At 40.4% G+C, this 26000-nt stretch overlaps 1 protein-coding gene across 11 annotated transcripts in view; it reads right to left on the reverse strand.

Moving 5' to 3' along the window:
- The window catches only part of RASGRP2 (RAS guanyl releasing protein 2), a 304234-nt gene that overhangs the window by 118428 nt on the left and 159806 nt on the right, over window positions 1-26000 (reverse strand). For all 11 annotated transcript variants that reach the window (XM_044269509.1, XM_044269505.1, XM_044269502.1 and 8 more), the window contains 4 exons: window positions 17362-17535; window positions 16291-16407; window positions 15896-16177; window positions 1292-1369 (listed from right to left, as the gene is read on the reverse strand). In XM_044269509.1, the coding sequence (XP_044125444.1) occupies window positions 1292-1369; window positions 15896-16177; window positions 16291-16407; window positions 17362-17535 (651 nt within the window). The remainder of the gene's footprint in view (window positions 1-1291; window positions 1370-15895; window positions 16178-16290; window positions 16408-17361; window positions 17536-26000) is intronic.

A 26000-nucleotide genomic window follows, 5' to 3' on the forward strand; every position in this document is an offset into this window, starting at 1 on the left:
TTTTATGCAAATGCCATTTAACTGAATTCAACTTTTTGGATCTTTATGCCATACTTATTACTTTCAAAGTGGCTTTGGCATGGGCATAGCTTAGTGGATAATGTTGTCTCTGTAGCCTGTCAAATTTACTATAATTGACTCCAGCAGCTAATACTGGTGTAGATTTGATCAAGAGGCCTGACTACAGCACAAACTAGTTAAAATTTGGCATATGAAACACCACTCTTGATGAATTCCTCCCATTTTAAGATTCAGAAGAATCTATGCCACCCAGTGCAGGTGATAAAATGCCCTCATAGTATGCTCTTGAGGAACAGTATGTTCCTTGGTTATGAAACTGAGGAAAATACAGTTGCAAGTTGTGGCACTGACAAACAATGCACATACCTGGATATTTTCCTAACAAAACAGACTATAGAATCTGTTGATCCAAACATCTGTCCAAGTTGGATCAGGGTGGATTTTTCTCCTTTGAAGTCAAGCTGAACTAAGCTTTCTTTCTCTTTTTCATCTTTCAATGGATCAAATAGTGGATTTATTTCAGGGTGAATGATTATACTTGACAGATGTACAGTATGTATTTTTGTGTGCTTTTTTCATGCATAATTGCAGAGATTTTTACAATGTTTATATTGTATTTCTGTCAAGCTGTGAGATACAGAATCTAGATGCTCCCGCTGTATGCTATGTGTTATTGTATGTTTTCTGACATCTATACTGTACAAGAAGAATGCATATTTGAGTACTAACTCTGCTACATCTGTACCTCTGTAGTTATACGCTAAGGTTCATAGGATTGCAGACCAAGATACTAAAAGAAGTACAAATCTGTAGTGCACAGCAGCATGATTTAAAGGAAAAATAAAATCAACAAAGGTGAGTATAATGTAGTCACTTGACCCATAGACATGATATTTACAGCTTTGGTTCATCTAAAATTCATCATATTTTGGTCACGTCCTATAGTTATACCAGTCTATTCCTTGCAAAATATTAAGTGTATTCCCAAATAATATATATCTAAATGTACTGTGAGCAAGAACGTGAAATTATGCAATATAAAGGATTGGGTCGAAGTCTATAATGAGGTAACATTTTATAATCTGTATGACGTCCGCAACATACCGACCTCTCATGGTTAAAATAAACTAAGTTCAGATCAGTTGAACTGTGAGCAGTCTGGCTACTGAGGCAGTAATACGGATGCTAAAATATGACCTCATCATTATGGCCGCCTAAAAACAGCCACAGTGGCAGCAAATTAAATACAATCCTCATCACTACATCATACCGATGTACGTGCCCTTGGTTCTCTTTGAAGGGACAGCTGATAAATTTCTTCCTCTGATCGATACTGATCCAGAGAAACCTGCAAAAGAAGAGAAAATTATATCAAATATTTTATTTCTAAAGAATTTTTTTTCAATTTTTGAAACTAAGCTCATTAATAAAATCCACCATCAGTTTTGAGGATTTCACTCTCATAGTTGCAAGTTCTGTGTTTTAGTCATTGCCAATGAGCTTTTGCCAAGGGAAAATGTTAAACAGCAGGCTTAATTTATTAAGTGCCAACAATTATTAACCAGTGCATTCAAAATACCCATTTTTTTCATACTTAGTTTTGGGTGGCAACCTCAATCTGTCATCTTGTAAAGTTTATAAATGATTTATTAAATTAAAGGAGAAGTGACTTCCAAAAGAACAACCACAGCTAGTTGGAGTTAGATGCTCCTAATTTATTAAGAAGTACATGTCTCTTAATACATTTGACATATCTTTTGCCTGTTCATGGTCCAGAAGAAGAAATCTAGTCCTGCTATCAGCAGGTGTAGATTTGGGCCATAATTTATTCAAATTTCTGACAAATTATAGCAATTCAGCCAGGCACTGGAAGGATCTGACCTCTACCACTAAACCCCAGAGATTGATCTTTTCACTAAACTAGTAATAGAAGGACAAAATAATAAAAAGATACACATTTCTGTGAAAATGTGCCTTTCAACAAATTTAGACTTTTTAGTTCCAGAAAACTGCCATAAATTCCCCCACACATACTTGTCCATTTAATATCTTTGAAAAAATGCAAAAACTAACAATCCAACAGCACTCTGTAAATGCAAATAACAAAGTAAATACAATAGTGCCATACTCACTATGGAAAATAGTGTATTTACTTGATAGTGTTTGCAGAGTGCTGTTGCATTGTGTTTGTTCTTGTTTGTGCTTTCGGCCATGGCGACGTGCACCTGCATATTGGGATGTGCTGACTAACCCCCATTTTTTTCTTTGAAAAATGGTCTGTAAAACCTTCATTTTTGGTCTGTCTGTTCTTTTCCCTCTTTTTGTGACATTGGTATTCAGTGGGCACTGCTAGGCTGAAAAGAAGATTCCCAGGGAAACTCGTACCAATGGTCAGTGAAAATCAGTGAGAGAACTCTGTTGCCATCAGCGCTCTGTCAGTGGCTTTCATGGACCCATGGACTTCAATGGGTATGTTTGCTCCACAGCACAGACCAAAGTAATGCACAGTTCCATTATGTTCCTCTGACCCATGTGCTGTCTGGAGAATGTGTACAGCACACATCCGTGATCTCATGTCCATAAAATTTGCCTTGTTAAGGGGTTATCCAATTTCCCAAACACCTCCCCCTTCCCCCACATTTTCATCCATGCGCTGGGAGAAGCAAAAGTGGTGGTGCGGTGAGGGGCCCGGCACATGTGGGGGGTTTGAGAAATTGGATAACCCCTTTAACTCTATTGTCCTTTCACTGCAAACATTTTCTCATCAGTTGGCCTGATACCCACTGAAAATGAAATGGCAGGGTACATAAACAGCATTTAATTACCTGATTATAACATTCCAGAAGTACCAGGTCAGGAATTTACATAGCTTTTTTGTCCCAGTAAAAAAGGTGACAAAAATGCATCATAAAAATGCATCATGCAGTTTTACCATAATTGCTACATTTTTTTGTAAATGTGACAGAAACTGCAATATGTAAACCTACCCTTAGTGTTGGTGACATGGGTGATATAAATGAGATGGTTAGTGAAACATAGGGCAGATATTCTGCTTGATCCAGCATGTGAGTGATCACAGATACAATGGGGCACATTAATTAAGACCAGCATTTTAGATGCCAGTCTTAATAAAGGCCCATGTTATGAAGAGGCATCTGCATCCAGCGCCAGTTCTAAATGTAAGACAGCTTCTGAGCTGTCTTACATTTTGAACATTTCCTATGCCAAAAACAGGCGTAGAAAATGATGAATGAGATGAGGCTACTGGCCCCTCTCCTTCCCTGCCCACACCCACAAGTTCAGACCTGGCATGATTGGGGAAAAGTCATAGATGATGGCGCAACTGACCATAACTTAGGCGTATTTCAGAATAGTAAATGACCCCCAGTGTCCATAGAACTGCCCATGGCTATGAGGAAGTGATAAAACCTTACTGTAATGGGTTATCCGGTTTAAAGAACCATTAAGGCATGTTAAACTCAGTCTCTTACACTTATTATTCACTCAGACACTTAAGGACCACAGGTGTCCTAAAAATCAATGACACAGAAAACATGAAAATATTGATTTGATTTAGATCTCTCTTTTGTTCATTCACTTTGCATTTTGTTAATTGATAAAAAAATAAAAAAAATATTAACACTTCTATTTTGTAAAGCATTTCTACTTTCCAGCATTTTGCCACACCTGCCTAAAACCTTTGAACAGTACTGTATATTTTATATTTTAATATTTTTTTCATATTTAAAATTTATGGTATTTACTCCTGTGAGCTATATAATCTCCTGTAAGCATCACCTCTATCATCACAATGAAAACCCAACATAACCTCCAGACTAAGGATGAGCAAATCCATATGTAACAAACCAGGCTCATTACAAGTTTCACAAAAATTGTCTGACAAACAAACCTGAAACTTTTCAGGTTCGCTTCAGATGAATACATTAAAATAGCATGCAGCACCATTTTATTGCACATGGTGGGGAATACCACAAGGGAGGAAGAAAAAGGATCCCCAAACAACCCTGAGAAGTAGGGGGCTTGCCCTGGTTGGCTCACTGGCTGACAGACTGCCTGGATCAGCCAATCATTGGGGCAGCAGGCAGGGAGGTGCCTATGCAGAACGTTGTGCAAAACCTGGAAGATTAAAATAAGCAATAAATAAACATAGGTACCAGAGCTCTACTGAAATACATGAGGTGGCATCACCGGACCCTGTGGGAAAATAAAATTGGCCAGCATTCCCAACTGGAATAAGTCTGTCCTTCTCCCGGTCTTCTTTATGGCAGTCAGCCCTCATCCCCAAGCAATGTAGTGTCCTTGTCATCATCAACTACTTCTTCTCCTGCTCAGACTCCTCCTCCTCCTTGTCCTCCACTCCATCGTGAGACATTCATAATGGAATGTGTGGCCCTGAAAAAACTATTCATGAACAGCAATTGGCTTATGTGCAAGCTGTACTCCCACCTGGCTAAGTTGCTGGCGGTTCAGTTGCTGTGTACCGCTAAGTTGCTGTAAATGTGGCACACTTCTGCGTCTGCACCCAATTTTAATATTTCTGGTCTTTGGCAGTGTGGTGGAATTCTTTGTCAGGCAGGCGAGAGTACCATCCCATTCAGAAAAATTTACTCTCATCAGTCTGCAAATGTGGTGCACTTCCGTGCCTTTACCTAAATTTTAGTCACCTCTTTCTAGCTGTCTCTGCTACAACAAGCAGCTGCTGCAGCCGGTTCAGTTCAGCTAGTTTTTAAAATGATGGAATAGTTTTTTCCACTGCCCCGCCAGTTGCCAAAACTTGTCTTGTTGGTAATGTGAAAATGATTCTGCTGTATGATATTCGTACTTCTGGCCAGCTGTCCATTTTATTTACCAAAAAATAGTTTTGCTTCGTTTTCTAAATGAGTGTGGCTTTTCTATGGCACATACTGTGTTCCCTGGTCCCATGGACTTCTGGCAGGCAGATCGGAACAGTGGAACAAACTGGCCCACTATGCTCTCTCTCTCTGTACTCTCTTGCCCAGCCTGAACTGTCATCTCAGAGAGGGTTTTTAGCTCCACAGGGGGCGTGATGACACCCAAACGGACCAAGTTGTCTTCCGGCACTGTCTAAGACATCACTTTTGCCAAAATGAACAAGGCATGAATCCAGAAGGATTTTCAAACTTCTCTGGCGGAGGATGGTGAATAGAACTGACCTGTTGACAGTGCCCCATCTTGACACAGCTACTGTCTGTCTGTCAACCATCATGTTGCCTTCCTACTATCATGTTCCATACTGTATGGTTAGTGCTGTTGCCATCATGCCACTGCTGCTAGCTCCCTCTCTGCCAATATGTTAGACCACCGCAGTTGCTACTCCTCGCTGATAATCCCTTCTTGCGACCCATATTAACACCACATGCCGCCAATGTTACTACTACACCTAAACAGCTTATCTACTTTCTTGTCTGTTCCATGCTATGCTACTGCTGCTGCCACTACTGTTGCACCACCTGCCACAATTATCCTACCCTTTCCACATCCACAATGTACTCCTGCTGCTCCCAATTAGAAGGGAGAATTTTTCTAGGCTCTTTCAGAACCACCTACTCTTTCTTTTGACAATTATCACTTGGAAGTGTATATATATGCATTTTGCCCCTATTAAGACATCATTTCTGGATGCTCGATCCCCCAACAACATAACACATTGGGGTAGATTTATCAAACTGATGTAAAGTAGAACTGGCTTAGCTGCCCATAGCAGCTGATCAGATTCCACTATTTATTTTTCACTTTGGAATCTGATAGGTTGCTATGAGCAACTAAGCCAGTTCTACTACACCTGTTTGATAAATCTCCCTCAGTGTGTGCTTCAACACCATCTGCCCCTGAAAAAGCCTAACACATGCACTTTTTTCCCCCACTATTGATTTCTCCTCTAACTGGGGCTAACATAGCCCCATTTACAGGGGAAATACACCCCCTAGAGAGGCGTTGCACAGCCTCAGTTCAGGGCTGATCGAGCTCTGTGGAAGACTCGACAGCCCCTGCACTCTCCCGGACTCAGCGGTCACATGACCACTGGGACAGGAAGCACATAGCTCATTGAGCGCTCTGTATACAGCGATGTAGAAGGCAGGAACACCTGGGAACTGTCCCTGCCTTCCCTCTGGGTTGTCCTGCTGTCACTGACAGAGGGCCCCCCGCTCCGCAGCTGCACAATTAGCTTGCAGCTGCCATCTCTGAAAGGACGCTTTAGAACATCCATTTAGAGATAAACAACCGTCCATAGGACATTTATATCCTATGGGCGGTTGGAAAGTGATCAAAAGGAGTTAAATAACAATTTTCAGGGCAATTGGAGCAACTTTGGTTCAGGTAGATTCGATAAGACTCTGAACAGAACTTTTTGAAAAATTAAGAGAGACTGAAACAAAACAAATCTCTAAAGGTCCGCTCATCACTAATCTAGACTTTTTTTTCCCATTGGATTCTGTATTAGTCTAATGGGGAAAAAAAACACTTGTGTTCTATGAGATGCCGTATTAGCAAAGTATTCTTTCTCCTGTAGAACCATTGTTTCTCAAGGAGAATTCTTCCATAATACTGTCTCATACAGAGCACTATAAAGTGCCACAAAGAGTGCCAAAAGCTCCATAGTACAGAGCCACAAGGATTCATGTAATAGCTTCCTGCACACAATTCTGCTATGTACAAGAGGCTAATCTGTGCAAACTACTGTAATCCTCTCCCCCAATATTCAGCCCAAAAATGGTTCATCCAAACAGAATACTTTTTTAAATTAATGCTGCTTGGGCTGTGTGACTGCGGGTGCTTCTGCAAGCTCTTTCTTAGGTTAGAATTGAGCTGGACCTGTGAACTTAGTGGGGAGGGGGCATTTTACTAAGCTGAAATATGCCTAAATTAGGCAAATTACAGGTACAGATGGTGAAGCAACGATTAGGGTGTTGACTGCCAGCTGTTAGAGGAGGAGAGGCATAGATCGTCTCTTCCTGTATAACAGTAGATAACCATGGGGAGGGGTAACATGATCATAAGAATGTTTTTCCCCCTTTAACTTCCAGTATTGGGGTCTCTTTATTCCAGAAAAGGAGTCAGATGAGTGCTTGCTTATCTAATCACCCCTTTAGCTCCTCAACCAAGACGTTTACTAGAGTCTGGATCACGGCATCAAATAGATTCAACCAAACACTTAAACCCTACATGCACAAACCAATATAGCTTCCATTTTACACTGCCCCTCTCCGATTCACACCAAATCTTTAGCGTTAAATAAGTACACTGCATATATAGCGATACCCATTACACCCTGCAGTAATAACAATAATGATAATCACTAGAAAGAAATTTTATATATTTCTTTGTTTTAAATTTCACACTGAGAAACAACATTTTTCCTCATTGACTGTTACCATAAACAATTGTTTTCTATTAATTTTACAATGCAAACTAGTATGGCAACATGGAAAACTAGAATGGCATTTTATATCCTAACCGTTTAAGTGGTTCAGTGTCAAATGCCTTGGAGAGGTCCAGATATATGACATCCATTGATTCCCAAGGTCTAGTCTATAACTTACCGCCTCGTAGAAACTGATTAAATTAGTTTGACATGACCAATCCCTCATATAGCCATGCTGATATGGCGTTATTTGCTTAGTTTCATTGAGGTACTCCAAGATACCATCTCTTAGAAAACCTTCAAACAGTTTTACCCACAACAGATGTTAAACTTACCGGATAAACAGATAAACCATGTGTACATTTGGAATATTCAATAAAGAACATGCAAGATTTTATCCCCTTCGTGCTGGAAACCTGTTTATCTGAATGAAGTTTACGCTGAGTTGACCTGGCTTTTCAGTTAAACTTACCGGCCTATAGTTTCCAGGCTCTGTTTTTGGCCCCTTTTTGAACATTGGCACCACATTTGCTATATGCTAATTCTGTGGAACACTCCCTGTCAGTATAGACTCCTTAAATATCAGAAATAAGGGTCTGACTATGACAGGCATGGCCAACCTGAGGCTCTCCAGATGTTGCAAAACTACAACTCCCACCATGCCCTGCTGTAGGCTGATAGCCGAAGACTGTCCGGGCATGATGGGAGTTGTAGTTTTGCAACATCTGGAGAGCCTCAGGTTGGCCATCCCTGGACTATGACATTACTTTATTCTCTTAGGATACGGGGGTGTATGCCATCTGGTCCTGGTGATTTATCTATTTTAATCTTTTTAAGACGCCGCTGTACTTCTTCCAGGGTCAGACAGGGTACTGGGGCATCTCCGAGTTGCTTCAGAATCCGAATATAGCGGCCTTCTCTCTTCAGAATCTTGAGAATCATGTTAAAGGATAACTGTCGTATTTTTATTTTATTTTTGGAGTATTGGATTGTGGTGATTAATATCACCTTAGTGGCCCTATTTCAACTTTTCACTGTGTATTCAATTACCCCTTAATTCCAAATTTTTGTTCCCTGTACTGCCTATTTTTACCTGTGCTTAAAATAGCGTTGCTAGGCATGGTCCGTCTATCTGTTGATAGACGGAGCACGCAGAAGCAGGCTGCATGCAGGCTCATATTAAGTAAAGTAAATGATTAAAGCTAGGTCCTCCCCAGCAGCTGATAACAGTGCCTGGGCTGTGTGCACTTCTCCCTGTCCCTCCGCTTGGCAGATGCTCCCTCACTCAGCAGAGCTGGAGAATGCAGAGTTGGAGCTGCGCACACTAGGGAAGGGAGATCTGCCATCTGCTCAGTGTATAAATGAAAGCAACATGTGGTAAGAGGACCCCTTTGTGGTGCAGGAGATTAACCCTTTAGGGGGGAGAGCTCTGGTTATTGACACTTTTGGGGGGCTATTGTTACTGGCTAGGGCATGTGAGGAGCTCAATGCATTGTGGGTAGTGAGGGCAGGCGGGATTAGCCTCAGGGTGAGGGCAGTGGCGGCCATCTTAACTGAACAGTGAAATTGCAGTTTTATGCAGACTGGTTGCTAAGGGCTGAATCTTATTAAATATGGGGTAAGTCAGTCTAATAGTAACTGATTCTGGAATATCATGTTATTAGTAACTACATATATGAAAATTGAAATAAGGGTCTAAATGTGACAATTATCCTTTAAGTTACCCGATCGATTTTCAGGAGATCGTAAGAATTTTTAAGGAGAGCTGCAAGTCTATTTTCATTTACGCCCACACTCTTCAGGTTCTGAACAGCAAAGAGTAGGTATTTTTATCTCTTTGCTGCAGAGTGACCAACAAGAATGGGCCTATTCTCTCCCCACGGAATCCCTTTGTCTGACTACTGTTTAGGTGTTTTTTCAGGCGCTAGGGGTACTTTACAACGAACCTGATAGGTAAACAGTAGCAGAATGTCAATTAAAGTCTCTTAGGCAAGGTAACAGGCTGGTGGAAGAATATTGCACCACATTCCGAAAATGGTGTGTTTCTTCTGGCTGGAACGATGCAGCTCTTAAGTTTCAGCTCAGGTTAGGGCTGCCTGAAAGGGTCAGTCACCCCTCGCCTATCTCTTGTGACAATGGGCATCTTCGCACAAGGCGATGCGCATGATGTTTTATTGGTTAAGTATTATTATTTTAATTTTAACACCTTAAGGACCCGGCTCATTTTCACCTTTTCACCTTAAGGACCAGGCCATTTTTTGCAAATCTGATCAGTGTCACTTTATGTGGTGATAACTTTAAAACGCTTTAACTTATCCAGGCCATTCTGAGATAGTTTTTTCGGCACATATTGTACTTCATGACACTGGTAAAATGAAGTAAAAAAAAAAATTTTTATTTATAAAAAAAACACCAAATTTACCAAAAATTTTATAAAAATTGGAAATTTCCAAGTTTCAATTTCTCTACTTCTATAATACACAGTAATACCTCCAAACATATTTATTACTTTACATTCCCCATATGTCTACTTCATGTTTGCATCATTTTGGGAATGATATTTTATATTTTGGGGATGTTACAAGGCTTAGAAGTTTGGAAGCAAATCTTGAAATTGTTCTGAACTTTTCAAAAACCCAATTTTTAGGGACCAGTTTAGGTCTGAAGTCACTTTGTGAGTCTTATATAATATAAACCACCCAAAAATGACACCATTCTAGAAAATACACCCCTCAAGGTATTCATAACTGATTTTACAAACTTTGTTAGCTCTTTAGGTGTTCCACAAGAATTAATGGAAAATACAGATACAATTTCAAAATTTGACTTTTTTGGCAGATTTTTCCATTTTAATAATTTTTTTTCCAGTTACAGAGCAAGGGTTAACAGCCAAACAAGACTCAATATTTATGGCCCTGATTCTGTAGTTTACAGAAACACCCCATGTGTGGTCGTAAACCACTGTACGGGCACACGGTAGGACACAGAAGGAAAGGAATGTCATACGGTTTTGGAAAGGCAGATTGCGCCAGACAGTTTTTTTGGGACACCATGTCCCATTTGAAGCCCCCCTGATGCACCCCTAGAGTAGAAACTCCATAGAAGTGACTCCATCTAAGAAACTACACCCCTCAAGGTATTCAAAACTGATTTTTACAAACGTTGTTAACCCTTTAGGTGTCCCACAAGAGTTATTGGCAAATAGAGATGACATTTCAGAATTTCAATTTTTGGGCAAACTTTCCATTTTACAATTTTTTTTCCAGTTACAAAGCAAGGGTTAACAGCCAAACAAAACTCATTATTTATGGCCCTGATTTTGTAGTTTACAGAAACACCCCATATGTGGTCATAAACCGCTGTACGGGCACACGGCAGGGCGAAGAAGGAAAGGAATGCCATACGGTTTTTGGAAGGCAGATTTTGCTAGACAGTTTTTTTGGACACCATGTCCCATTTGAAGCCCCCCTGATGCACCCCTAGAGTAGAAACTCCAAAAAAGTGACCCCATTTTAGAAACTACGGGATAGGGTGGAAGTTTTGTTGGTACTAGTTTAGGACACATATGATTTTTGCTCTATATTACACTTTTTGTGAGGCAAGGTAAAAAGAAATAGCTTTTTTGGCACAGTTTTTTTTTGTTATTTACAACATTCATCTGACAGGTTAGATCATGTGGTATTTTTATAGAGCAGGTTGTCACGGACGCGGTGATACCTAATATGTATACAACTTTTTTATTTATGTAAGTTTTACACAATGATTTCATTTTTGAAACAAAAAAAAAATATGTTTTAGTGTCTCCATAGTCTGAGAGCCATAGTTTTTTCAGTTTTTGGGCGATTATCTAAAGTAGGGTCTCATTTTTTGTGGGATGACATGACGGTTTTATTGGCACTATTTTGGGGTGCATATGACTTTTTGATCGCTTGCTATAGTTTTTATTTTTTTACGGTGTTCACCTGAGGGGTTAGGTCATGTGATATTTTTATAGAGCCGGTCGATACAGACGCGGCGATACCTAATATGTATACTTTTTATTATTTATGTAAGTTTTAAACAATGATTTCATTTTTGAAACAAAAAAAATCATGTTTTAGTGTTTCCATAGTCTGAGAGCCATAGTTTTTTTCAGTTTTTGGGCGATTATCTTGGGTAGAGTATGATTTTTACGGGATGAGATGACGGTTTGATTGGCGCTATTTTGGGGTGCATATGACTTTTTGATCGCTGGCTATTACACTTTTTGTGATGTAAGGTGACAAAAAATTGTTTATTTAGAACAGTTTTTATTTTTTATTTTTTACGGTGTTCATCTGAGGGGTTAGCTCGTGTGATATTATTATAGAGCTGGTCGATACAGATGCGGCAATACCTAATATGTATACTTTTTTTTTATTTATGTAAGTTTTACACAATAATATCATTTTTGAAACAAAAAAAATCATGTTATAGTGTCCCCATAGTTTTTTTATTTTTTGGGCCATTGTCTCATGTAGGGGCTCATTTTTTGCGGGATGAGGTGACGGTTTAATTGGTACTATTTCGGCGTACATGCGACTCTTGATCACTTTTATTACCTTTTTTGGGAAGTAATGTGGGCAAAATTTCAATTTCCTGATAGTTTTTATTTTTTTATTTTTATGGTGTTCTCTGTGCGGGGAAAGTAACATGACCGTTTTATAGATCAGGTCGTTACAGACGCGGCGATACCTAATATGTGTAGTGTATTTTATTTTTTTAATTTTTATTCAGAGATAAATGTGTTTTTAATATCTTTAATGGACCCAGACCCACTTGGTTCTTGAAGATCCAGTGGGTCTGATGTCTGTATAATACAGTACAGTACAATATATATTATACTGTACTGTATTTTACTTACACTGAACAGATCTATGCTTTTAGCATAGATCTGTTCAGCACCATGGACAGCAGGACGCCTGAGAAGGCGTCCTGTTGTCATAGGAACCTTCCCCGTCTGCCACAACTGAGCAGACGGGGAAGGAGGGGAGCTCCCTCCCTCTGTCCCCCCATCCATCTGGGGGCTGCAAAGGCACAGCAGCCCCCCGATGGCAGTGGGAGGGAGCTCCCTGACTTAACCCTTTCCATATGTGCCATTCAATGTGCTGACTCTCTGGTATACCACTGACCCAACAATGAAAATTCTGCGGGAGACGGGGGGGGGATCGCGATCCCACCTGCCGCACCGCCCGCCTCCCGCAACTGCCGCACCGCCCGCCTCCCGCCCTCCTGCACCCCGCCACATAAATGAATTCAGGGGTGCAGGGGGGGTTAAAAAAAATAGATTTTGGCCATTTTTAAGTTTCTACATAAAGCGCTGCAAACCGCAGGTCTGAATTGACCTGCGGTTTGTAGCGATCGCCGATATGGGGGGGTCACAGGACCCCCCTCGGCATTGACCCTGGGTGCCTGGCTGTGTGTAACAGCTGGCACTCAGCGCTGTCACCATGTCCGCAGACATTGTGACAGTTTAATGCCAGGACGAGTATACTCGTCCTGGAGCGCTAAGCACACTTACTCCAGGAAGAGTATACTCATCCAAGGTCCTGAAGGGGTTAAGGAAATGGGGTGATTTTAACTTTTATGTTTTATTTTTTTATTTTTTATATTTGTAAAAACTTTTTTTTACTGATTGCCAGTTATTGTCACCCAAAGTAACTTAAAAAAAAAACTGGCAATTATTAGATTGCCCATTGTGTTCACTGATGGCTAAAAAACCATCATTGAACACTTCATTTGGAATATAACAATACAATGCTGCCACCTAGTGGTCTGTATTAGTATATTCCTGAAATAGGCACCGAAACTGCTTGAGGCTTTGGTGTATTTCAGCGAAGTAACGGGTTCCCCGATATCAGCCGGGGAACGCTGCTACCTTCCAGACTGATTAGATGCCATGGTTACATTTGACCACGGCACCTGAAGGGTAAAATGTCCTTATGGCTGATCGCATACATGTGCCGCGGGTCTCTGCAATTTAAAATAGCAGAAACTCTGCGGCTATGGTGTCCGCTGCACATGCGATGACCGATACATGTACGTCATCGGAAGTGAAGGGGTTAATAGCTTTGCTTTCTCCTCATTGCTCTCTGCAACTCCGCCCTCATCACTCTGTAAAGGGCCGACACCTTCAGATTTACACTTTTTACCATTTATATAATTGAAGATCATTTTAGGGTTAGTTTTACTCTCTTTGGCAATTCATCTCTCGGCCCGCAGTTTGGCTGCTTTTATTGGTCTTTTACATATTCAATTTTTTTCCTTATAGTTTTTCAATGCTTCCTAGCTACCCTCCTGTTTTAGTGATTTAAATGCTTTATTTTTGTAATTTATTGCTTTCTTTACATTTCTATTTATCTACATAGTTTTTTTCTTGTTCCTTAACCTTTTATTCTCATAAGGAATATACCTCTCACAATTAGATTTTAGGATGCTTTTAAAAATATACCATTTTGTAGCTTTATGTTAAATTTTTGAGGACTTTGCCCCAGTTAGTTAGGCCTATGGCCTCTCTTAGTTGGCTAAATTTAGCTTAACACTCCTTCAACCTTCTAGCTATCTTCTCCCCCAAAACAGCTGCCTCTTCCTCATTAAGATGCAGCCCATCCCTACGGCAGAGTCTGTAGCCAACAGAGAAGTTGGCCCAGTTCTCCAGGAACCCAAACCCCTCCTTCCTATACCAGTTATTGAGCCACTTGTTAACCTCCCTCATCTCCCGCTGCCTTTCTTGTGTGGCTCGTGGTACAGGCAGTATTTCAAAAAGTACTACCTTTGAGGTCCTAAACTTGTGACCTAAATCTCTAAAATCATTTTTAAGGACACTCCACCTACTTCTATCTTTGTCATTGGTTCCGATATGGACCATGACTGCTGGATCTTCTCCAGCCCCTCCCAGTATTCTGTCAACCCGATCCACAATGTGTCAAACTCGAGCGTCAGGAGGACAACACACTGTTTGACGAGCCCGGCCTTTGTAACCGATTGCCCTATCTGTGCCCTTAATAATTGAGTCTGCATGGTAAATGGACCCCATTTACCACACTGAAATAGGTGTAAGATATTTTTACTTGTTTTGTGGTTTATTCCTTCTTTATAAGAGCTTATTCGATAACATCAGTTCACACACCATGCTTTTGCAACATTTTGACTGCATTTTATATTACAAATATCAGGAAAAAATTGTTAGAATTTCATAAAACTCAACGAATGGACAAACTATTAGTGTCAAATAACAAACCATGTTAAGCCATGCTGCCCAAAGCCCCCCTTTATACTTGTGTAAACTTGGCTGTTTTTTTTCTGGGAAAGGTGGCTATTGTCAACCCTAGTCATGCCACATCCACAATGACCTGTACCATAAATGTAATACATTATTTATGAGTCTCAACAAGTACTAGGCAGCATGGTGGCTCAGTGGTTAGCACTGGTGTCTTGCAGTGCTGGGGTCCTGGGTTTGACTCTGGCCATGGATAATATCTGTATGAAGTTTGTATGTCCTTCATGTGTTTACGTGGGGTACTCTGGTTTCCTCCCACACTCCAAAGACATACTGATAGGGAGCTTAGATTGTGAGCCCCATTGGGGCCAGCTTGATACTACTGTCTGTAAAGCGCTGTGGAATATGTCAGCACTGTATAAGTGAGTAAAATAAATAAATAAGGTATACTACTTTTCAGAGAAATGTGAGCACTTGGGTTGAATTTATTTGTACAAGAATAAATAAAACCAATTCGTTAGAATTACACCTGGAATGAATTCCAAGAAATTTGCTCATCTCTAGTTTTCAGGTAAGATATGAATGGATTTTCCTACACTACATTTGAAAACAAAGTAAAAACACAATGTACCGTAATAATTTTAATGGTACTCAATAAAGATGAGTAAAGTATTGGAAAATTTGATTCGGCTGCTTCGCCAAATTTCACAAATAAATTTGCTTTGTGATGAATGACTTCGTCACGAAGCACATTTATTTGTAAGTTGTGGGTGCAATGACAGTGATCAGCGATTATGCTGCCCCCCGTCATTGTATTCCTTAGATGCCATGTTCATAGCTGATCGCAACATCTAACATTGATATAACAGTGTAAAATAGAAAAAATTCATAAAATCAATCTTACCTTATTCATTTGATTGCAAGAGCTGTCCATGGCCAACATGATTAAAGATCTAGCACAAAATCCTGCGCGGTCCATGATCACATAATCACATCGGCTGGCATGGTGATGTCATATGTCACATGGGCTTTCACGCTGGATCTTCAATCAAGATGGCGACGGGGGGCTCTTCACACTCAAACAGAGGAGGTATGATTCATTACCATGAAGCACAAGGAAATTCGGCTTTGTGGTGAATTGAATTTTCCCTGAAATTCGGATCCGCTCAGCACTAGTACTCAATTTTAGCTTTGCATTTTTTCAAAATGCATCTTCTTTTTAAATTACTCACCGTTAACAAGTTTAGAAGGTCAGGATTTGCTTTTACTGGAGGTTCTAGTCTCTGGGCTTCTGTTAATTCATGAACCACTTTATAGACCTGGCGCATTTTGGACAAATTGATGGCACCTCTGGCCTTGTCTGTCCAGTCAGAAAGTGCTACATGCAATGCCATTAAGTCTTTCAAGTGTACTCCCAAAGCAGGAAAACGAAAACCCTCACAAACTGCAAACCTGCGCCGGTATCGCGAATAGTTATCTGAAGAGGTAAGAAGCTCCAAAAGAGAATCATAGACCTTGTAATGAGACAAAACACATCAGTGGATTAAGTAAGGTGCAGGTATAAAGCTACACATATAAATATATATATATATTGTTTCTTTCTTTGCAAATTCTGTGTATTACACACCTTTGTAGTCTCTGGACTGACATGTGAATGAGTTTCTTTCAGACGAGAGATGGAACTGTGGCTGAGACCGCCAACAACAGACATTAGTGTGTTGAAGTTTTGCAGCTCAAGGAGTCTCTGTAGACAGGAAATAGTTTCTGGCATTTACAAATATATAATTTTATAAAACAATCACGTGTAAAATTCTGAATGACAAATTATCATGGACTTTATCACATTTCAGTTGATATTAAAACCTCACATCAAGATAGCTGTTCAGACATCCTCTAAATTCTCAAGGTTCCTTTATACTGCTCAATTGAGCAGACGATTGTTGGGAAGGAAGCGATCCTTCTCGGCAATGGTCTGTTCGTCAGTGAAGGAGACGGCTGTATTTACAGTACATGCAGCAATCTACTCCACAGTACGGAGAGAAGCTGTTTAGATGGCACAATCTGCTGCCAGCAAATCATGATTTAGGTGACCACATGCAAGATCCAATTACCCGATGAATGAGCGTTTCAGGAAATCGGCAGCACTCTTAGGGTCCATTCACACGTCGTTTTTTTCTTTCCTGATCTGTTCCGTTTTTTGCGGAACAGATCAGGACCAGTTCTGGACCCATTTATTTTTAATGGGTCCTGGAAAAAAATCGGACAACACAGTATGTCATCCGTTTTATGCGGAATCCGTTCCTGGAAATTAAATCCTGCCCACAGAAATCACTTATTCACATTTTTTTTCATTTTTTTTTCAAAGAAATCCAAACAACTTTATTTGCTTTGTGAAATTTATACATGTTTCCGTTTTTTGCGGATCCGCAAAAAACGGATGACATACGGAAGCATTTTCAGGAACAACGGATCCGCAAAAAACGGACCGAAATTCGGGATATAGAAAAATACTGACGTGTATTTGTAGCCTTACACTGACAGATCATCACTAATGAGTGTTCTTTTGAACGTTTGATAGCGATGATTAGCCCAATAATTGGCCAGTGTAAAGGGACCTTTATTTAGTGTGCATACACTGGATAATATCCATACAAGCTGTCATTGCAATTAAAGCATTCGTTGCTACTAAGATACATACCTCTGCCACCTGAACAAACTGTTTAATCACTGCAGCTCTTTGTTGTGGAGTAGGTTTGCTGAGCACCATAAGTTGGATCCACTGAGAAACACCATTGAAAAGGGCTATAAATCTTTCTAACACAGGGTTTCCAACAGTGCAGCCATGAAGGACAAAACTGTGATAATCTTGAAACTGGCAAGGAAGACATAGGTAGCAGTTAAAATCACAAAGCGCTTGAAACTGTGGAATGATATACCAAGTTGCAGCAATAATCAAATATTGTATAATTATGTATTCCTATGTAACTCAAACAATACACTTTAAACATACTGGAGCCTAATTTAAAAAGATAAAAAAGCGTAACATAAGTTCTTGCCATCTGGCCACAGCTTTAAGCGTGGTAAAGTTGCTCTGCAGAAAGGGAAAAAGACACTCTACAGGAAGATGGAGATCTACAATTGTCACTGCACGTATGAACTGTTGCCATCCAATGACTTGAAAATATCTCACTATGCAAAAAGACAGAAGAAACAGCACTGCCTTCAGACTTGATGATTTCAGTTAACAATTCACATGGAAAATTCTGGCTTCCATGAGAGTTTACCTTTGATAACAAACTCCGTATGAGATTAAAGAGGGCAGAAAATGTTTAAAACCTTAAGGATATAGGATGAAGAGGGTACTTTCTAGAAGAAAGAAGAGAGGGCATTTGAGTTTTGGGATTTCAAGAGAGCTCCTACGAAGAGGCTACCATAAGAAGGTGAGCTGAAAGAGCCCAATGAAGTGCCTTGTAACTATGAGAACAGAAGAGAGGTTGTATCTTTTAATAACACACTGAGGTAGTTAGGCAAATGAATAGATCTACAGATTCATGGCTGCAGACAAAGAAGTTTTGAGACTTTGGAAATCTTTGAAGGCAAGTTCTCAAGATCTGTAATGTGTGCTCTGTTTTTACTTTCCAATGGATAGTAAAACTTCCTTCAAGTACTACTGAGCAAAACAATTGTAAGTTTTAGAAAATGTCTTATATTATTCGTAATATAAGAATGACGTTTGTACTACTTAAAATCTATGTAAGTAAATGTGGCATTTAAAAAGATTCTGCAGAAAACATAAATGCCATGTGTCTTAGCAACTAGCATATTGCTGCAGCAAACAGAAGGCTTTTCAAGGAGAATAAGCAGTTTCATGGAAGATTAAGGACTGCAGAAAGCACCATTGCTAGGCTGACTACATGACCCTGCACAGGTCCGGCCGATCAATCATTTTCTGAGGCAGACATATAGAGAAAGAAAATCTGAAGTCCTTTTAGAGGTATAAATATTTGTGTCACATTGGGCAAAAAGCAATGTGTGATAATGTGTGGACAGATGAGTCAATGGTGGAACTGTGTAGACATGTAATGAAAATACAGTAAAGTAGTACAACAGTATGTAAGAAAACTGGGAGCATATTCCCAAAAACCCACTTTGAGGGTCTTAAACTAGCAAGTGAATCTGTAAAAAGAAAAAAAATGAAATATTGTTACGACTGGCATCTATATACCATTAATATAGTCAGCAGCTCGCCACTCCCTCCATACCTAAGACACTGTGATAAGTCAAATTACTCAAAACCTATCATTATTAATGCATTCCCTCCCTATAGACAATATGCAAATAAATGCAAGGTGACTGACCTGCTTTCTACACAATGTGTTCCTGGACAGTTCTAAAATACTACGCCATCCGTCCACCTAAAGAAGCAGTAATCCACTACCAACACCATTGTGGTGGAAGAGTGTTAGGGTGTGTAACAGTATGTGTTAAAGTACTAAAGCTTTGTCCATTTAAGTAAGATGTCACAGTACGAACCAATGTAAATAACAAAGCTGCAGCAATTACCTAGGTGCCATGGCCCCTTCAAAAGGCTGATTGGTGGGGTTCCACAATTATGGCCCCTCTGATATAATATTCATGGCATTTCCTAAGGATACGCCATCAGTTTTAAAAGCTTGGATAACCCCATTAAGAAATCTAGAATCTAAATGACTGAGTAGAAAATAAATACAAATTGTTGAATATCCTAAATTGAGCCCAACAGAGATGTTGTGGCCACCACCAGTCTGTCTAAGTTATAGCACTTAGGTAAAGAAGAAAAAAGAGGTCACATGTTGCCTAGAAAGCTTTTGGTGATGCAACCAGTAATTATGTTTTTTTAATTTGTTGGTGTGTTTTTTATTCAGTTTCACACAGATGATATGTGTTTGGTTACTTTGTTCTTTTGCTAATTAAAAAAATGCAATACTTCGCAAACTGCATTATATTCACTCACGTTCCCGATTGCCTTTGAAACGGTCAAAGACCATTCAGTTTGTCAAATAAGCAATAATCGGCATATTGTGGGGGGATTTTTGTCTACTGATGATAGCTGCCCAGATTGTCAAAGGCTGGTTTCTGTTACCCACAGCAATCAGTACAAATCATACAAAGGGCCTTAATGCATGACGGCGCCCTACAAATATACAGTACACTCAAAGCAAAACAAAAATAAAGGAGTATGCCCAAAACAGTACTACGATCAGGAATAGAAATGTTATTCAATACAAAATCACAAAGCATTAGACAAATTATGATAGAGAAAAGGAGAGTATTACATAAAAATGTCCAGAATACAGAAAAACACCTATGCTCATCATATAAGCACAGTAACACAGTGGGGAAGCTGTGCAGCCATCTCAATAAATACTGGCAGGGCAATACCAGGTATAACATACCCAGTCACGTATAGTATAATGCACCACTACCTTCTATTAAATATATGATAAATATAATCAAGCAGGCATGATTGTACACACTAGAAATATCAGCCACTAACAGTATGATGCAGTAAATCAAAGCACCAAAAAAGTGGCTGCTAAAGAAAGAATTACAAAAAGCTAACAGCTCCTCTACCCAAAGAAAAATGCAAACCCAGCAATTAGCTCAGTATCATATGGGGGCCCTCTTCTGTAGTATAAAGAGAACGACTGTTGTTATCTGATTACCTTGTCAAAGGTGCCTATAGACATTCAATAGCTGTCAGCCATGCTCCCTCATACACGCACATGTGTTTCCCAGGGGTGGACTGGGAACTTAAAGTGGACCTGGACAAAAACAAAAAGTCTCCTCATGTTGTAGGCAGGTACAAATTGACAGAAGGCAAGACCAACACTAGAAGTTGGGCCAGTAATAACATATTGTGGCATAAAACACTGCCACAGCAGAGCTAAATACAATAGTACAGCACAATATACTGCCACATGGGAGCCAGATACCACACAAAATAATGCCCCAGCAGCACAAAATATCTCCCTAGAAGCGGCCCCTCTGTGGTGGCCAATGCTAGCTGCCATGGTCTGTCCTCCATTCCAGTTGCCTCAGGACAAAAATACAGTTGGAGTCAGGAGGGCACCTGCGTCCACCGGCCAGGTACATAAGTACTTGACAATCCCAGGTTTAATTAACTCTGTGAGCTTCAGATCATAACTTAAATGGCTGGCTGCCATGAGGAGGGCTCAGGAGGCCCCCTGGGAAGTTTCCCTGTAGAATCTATAGCCAATCCACTCCTGGTGTTTCCAATAGGGGAGAGGAGAAAGCTGCTGCCAGACACCTCTCCTGAGAGAACAAAATGATTGGGCATTGGAATTCAACCACCCAATCCTTTTCTACCCCAACATTATTTTCCATATCAGGGTTGTAAGCTCCCAATACACATTAGCTTGTTAGCCGGCCCCTGAAAAACTGTGGGTTTGCCCAACAATACTCTAATGTGTATGGGCCCTTAGAGATTTTATTTTCACTTAACAGTATATTTTCAGCACTTTGAATGCGAATAGCTTTAGCGCACAGTTAGGGTCCTATTAACATGAAGATATTTTTTTCATTAACGAGCAGCAATCGACGATTGAGTGAGTACTTTCAATTCAATTACACAAAACAATTTTTGCTAAATATTTTTCACTGTTTGCTCGTTGCTGCGATCGTTGCTCGTTCACCTTTAGAGCATTTACACTGCTAACAACTGGCAGATTTCTGATTAGACGAGGGGCTGTGGTGACAACTATAGCTAATCTGTCAGTAAAGCAGATTTGTCTGATCCACAGAATGCGAATGATTTAACTTTTTTCATTTGATCGCTGCATGCTACATGCGATGATAATTTCTGAAATCCCTATGATTATAGAATTCAAGCAATATTTACTGTGTCTAATAGGCCCCTAAGACAAAAAAAAAAAGCTGGAGTTATAAACCATAAGATCTTAAGTACAGAAAATGTATAACGCGTTAAAAGAGAAAAAAAAAAACATTAAACAGCTTGTAATTGACTGCAGTTGGTTATTTTGTTAAACAGATTGTTCTAGCAAGTAAGCTGTTTACACATGGAGTACATTCCATGAAAGATCTTATTAGTACAGAAACATGAAATGATAGCCTGAGAAAAAATACAAGCAAATGTGTCTCTGTCTGAGCAAATAGATCCCAATCCCAACCTACATGTCGTGTATACAGCATATAAAGTATTGTACTATACTCAAAACTCCCAATAATACATACAATGAAAATGTACAGTCAAGGAATAAAACAAGTATGCTGACCACTGCTTAGATTACTTATGTTTGTATCACTAATTACTCAGACAAGCTTCCAGGGCTGCTGAGCGGCGATGGAAGAAATCCCATTCTAAAGATCATTTCACCGCATACAAGCAATCCCTCCTCATATTCAAATCCTCATTCGCTGATGCAAAACAGGCCTACTTCTCATCTCTCATATCTTCCCTGGCCCACAGCCCTAAACAGCTTTTTAACACTTTAAACTCCCTTCTCCGTCCCCCAGCGCCCCCACCCTCTCCTCTCATCTCAGCTGAGGACTTTGCCAAATACTTCAAACAAAAGATAGTCAACATCAGAGAAAGCTTCAGTACACAGTCCCCACGGACCCTCTACACAACTGCTCAGTTCTCTTCTCCCAAAACCCGCTTCTCCACCATTACATAAGAAAAACTCTCCACTCTACTCTCCAGATCTCATCTGACCATCTGTGCACTTCACCCAATCCCATCCCACCTCATCCCTAACCTCACCACAGTGTTTATCCCAGCCCTAACTCATCTCTTCAACCTATCACTAACCTCTGGTGTCTTCCCCTCTGCTTTTAAACATGCTACCATTACACCCATCCTCAAAAAGCCTTCACTTGATCCATCTGCTTTGTCCAGTTATCGCCCCATATCACTTCTAATGTATGCCTCAGAGCCACTTGAACAACATGTCCATTCAGAACTGTCCTCTCACCTCTCCTCCCGCTCCCTCTTTGACCGCCTACAATCTGGCTTCCGACCCCACCACTCGACTGAGACTGCCCTTACCAAAGTCACCAATGACCTACTAACAGCCAAAACCAAGAAACAATACTCTGTCCTCCATCTCCTTGACCAGTCCTTTGCCTTTGACACTGTTCACCACTACCTTGTGTTGCAAACTCTCTCATCTCTTGGCATCACTGACCTGGCCCTCTCCTGGATCACATCATACCTCATAGAACGAACATTTTGTCTCCCACTCCCGCACCACCTCCTTGCCTCATTCCCTCTCTGTTGGTGTCCCGCAAGGCTCTGTCCTAGGACCCCTGCTCTTCTGTATCTACACTTTTGGCCTGGAACAGCTCATAGAGTACCATGGCTTTCCGTATCACTCATTCTGACGACACACAAATCTACCTCTCTGGTCCAGACATCACCACCTTACTATCAAGAATCCCACAATGTCTATCTTCTATATCATCCTTCTTCGCCTTTCGCTTTCTAAAACTTAACATGGATAAAACAGAATTCATCATCTTTCCCCCATCTTGCTTAACCCCCTAACAGACCTATCTATCACGATCAATAGCTGCACACTATCCCCGGTCAACCAGGTCCGCTGCCCTTTCCTTCCGACCACATATCCAAGCCCTTTCCACCACCTGCCGCCTCCAACTCAAAAACATCTCCTGCATCTGCGCTTTTCTTAACTTTGAATCTGCAAAAATGCTTGTACATGCCCTCATCATCTCCAGCCTAGACTACTGCAACACTCTCCTCTGTGGCCTTCCATCTAGCACTCTCGCACCCCTCCAATCTATCCTCAACTCTGCTTTTTGACTAATTCACCTCTCACCCTATTACTCCTCTGCCTCTCCCCTCTGCCAATCCCTTCACTGGCTCCCCATTGCCCAGTGAATTCACTTCAAAGTATTAAGAAATACATCCAAGGCCGTCCACAACCTGTACCCTCCCTACATCTCTGAGCTACTTTTTCGATACATCCCCACACGCACTGTCCGATCCTCACAAGACCTCATTCTCTCCTCTCCTCTTATCACCTCTTCCCACAATCGCCTCCAAGATTTCTCCAGCGCATCCCCCATACTCTGGAACTTGCTACCCCAACATATCAGACTCTCACCTACAGTGGAATCCTTCAAAAGAAACCTGAAAACCCACCTCTTCAGACAAGCCTACAACCAGTGACCCTGCTGCCTCTATACCACCATGACCAACTTTACCTGCACCTACTGTGTCCTTCTCTTATACCATGTAGATTGTAAGCCCTCATAGGCAGGGCCCTCTCTCCTTCTGTACCAGTTTGTTACTCGTTTTGTTTATGATTAGTGCAATTGTCTGTATTATGTATATATACCTCTTCTCATATGTACAGCGCTATGGAATGAATGGCGCTTTAGTAATAAATAATAATATTACAATTATTTCTAATTGTCTAATTAACATTATTTATAATTTATTTTGTAATTTTATATCCTCATTCACAGAATAGATTAAAGGCTATGTAAATCTTCAGAGGCATTTTTTTTTAATGATTGCTTGTTACTCATTTTTGACTAAAAATACTTTTTTCATTTGGCCTTTATTAAAAATATTGAGCTGTTCTGTCACAAAGGGTCAACAGTTTTTCTAGCTGTGTGACTGGTACTTTCACTTTGTGCCTGATCTCTAAACTACTGACAGGTCATAAACATTTATTTAAGCCACATTCTTATCAGTAAGATAAGGACTGTTAATGACTGTTTATAATGCCAGATAAGGAGTCAGTGTGCTCCTGGTCTGACAGAAAAGACAGAAAATCCACAGACAGCTAGTGGAGCATATCAGCTCTGTACAGAAAAAAAGGACACCATATTTTTTATAAAGATCACTTAAAAAAATATTTTTAGCTAAGAATGAGTACAATGCAATAATAAAAAAAATGACCCCAAAGGTCTACATAGCCTTTAAGCTAGTTTCACATCTGCGGCACAGTTCTCTGGCAGGCTTTTCCAGCAGGAAACAGCCTGCTAGAGTTCTCCGGATCCGGCATTACTGAATGTTACTTAAATGCCCGCTGGCCCCATTGACTATAATGCAGTCTGGCGGATATCTGGCTGCTACATGGCATATATGCTGGGATTCAGCTAAACAAAAACCATTCAATGGTTTTTGTCCGGTCGATTTCCGGCATTCTATGCTGGAATAGCCTGCCAGAGAGCTGTGCTGCCAATGTGAAAGTAGACTTAGTTAAGACTGTAGTTAGTAGAAAGCAAAATGTCCCACGGCGCAAAAAAAAAGGTCTACAGATCACCAGGATTAGGAGTACAATATTTTATTGCAGCAATACAACGCGTTTCGGGGAATCACTGTACGGTACATGTGCAGCCCCTTGTACCTGATGAAGGGGAGTGATTCCCTGGAACGCGTTGTATTGCTGCAATAAAATATTGTACTCCTGATCCTGGTGATCTGTGGAAGTTTTTTTTCGCTGTGGGACGTTTTGCTTTCTACTAACTACTCACCTTCTTGGGGATCCCAGGCATCTCCGATAAGAAGATTCTTCTTGATCCCGTGGCTGCAGACCGCCATTTCCAGGTTTTCAGGTCCTTCTGATGAGCTTATATTAGAGTTGTGCCTAACATTTGCACAACCTCACAAGGTGGGCCTTGAAATGTATTATCCTTTATCCTTTGGTTCTCGCAGAATTACCCTATGGTGCGCACATCTGTTTAATTACAGTACAAACCAAGCCTGCTTATCGAACTTATTAAGAATGTAGGTTGAGGAAAAATCCATTGTGGAATCCACAGCAGAAATCCAAGGTTGGTCCTTGGATTTCTGCCATGGATTTTAAGTGTTCCATGCCACGGGTCTCCATGTGGAAAAGCCCCATTCACAATGAAACTAATCCATGTGTAGCAACCTGTTGTGGTTTCCATGAAATCCAAGTGGATTCGAGTGGATTTCAAATCCATAGTGAGAAAAATCCAAACCCATATGAACTATGGTGCAGATTCCCCTTAAAATCAATGGGATGTGGAATACATGCAGATTTCATGCAGAATTTGGCATAGAATATGCATTAGAATCTGCCTGAAAAATCAGTGTGAACATACCCTTACAGTAAAAACCATCAACAGTCACATCCAGGCAACCCATCAGTGCTACCACATTCGGAGAGCAACATAGTAAATAACTTGTCCTCCCTCTTCCCCTTTCTCCTAAATATAGATATACTGTATTTTGTACTTCCTGTGCTCCAAATAAAGTGTCACTCCATTCAACAACACAATGCTGCCTTAAAGGGAACCTGTCACCGGGATTTTGGGTAT

This window comes from Bufo gargarizans, chromosome 10 (genome assembly GCF_014858855.1).
Source record: "Bufo gargarizans isolate SCDJY-AF-19 chromosome 10, ASM1485885v1, whole genome shotgun sequence".
NCBI classification, from domain to species: domain Eukaryota; kingdom Metazoa; phylum Chordata; class Amphibia; order Anura; family Bufonidae; genus Bufo; species Bufo gargarizans.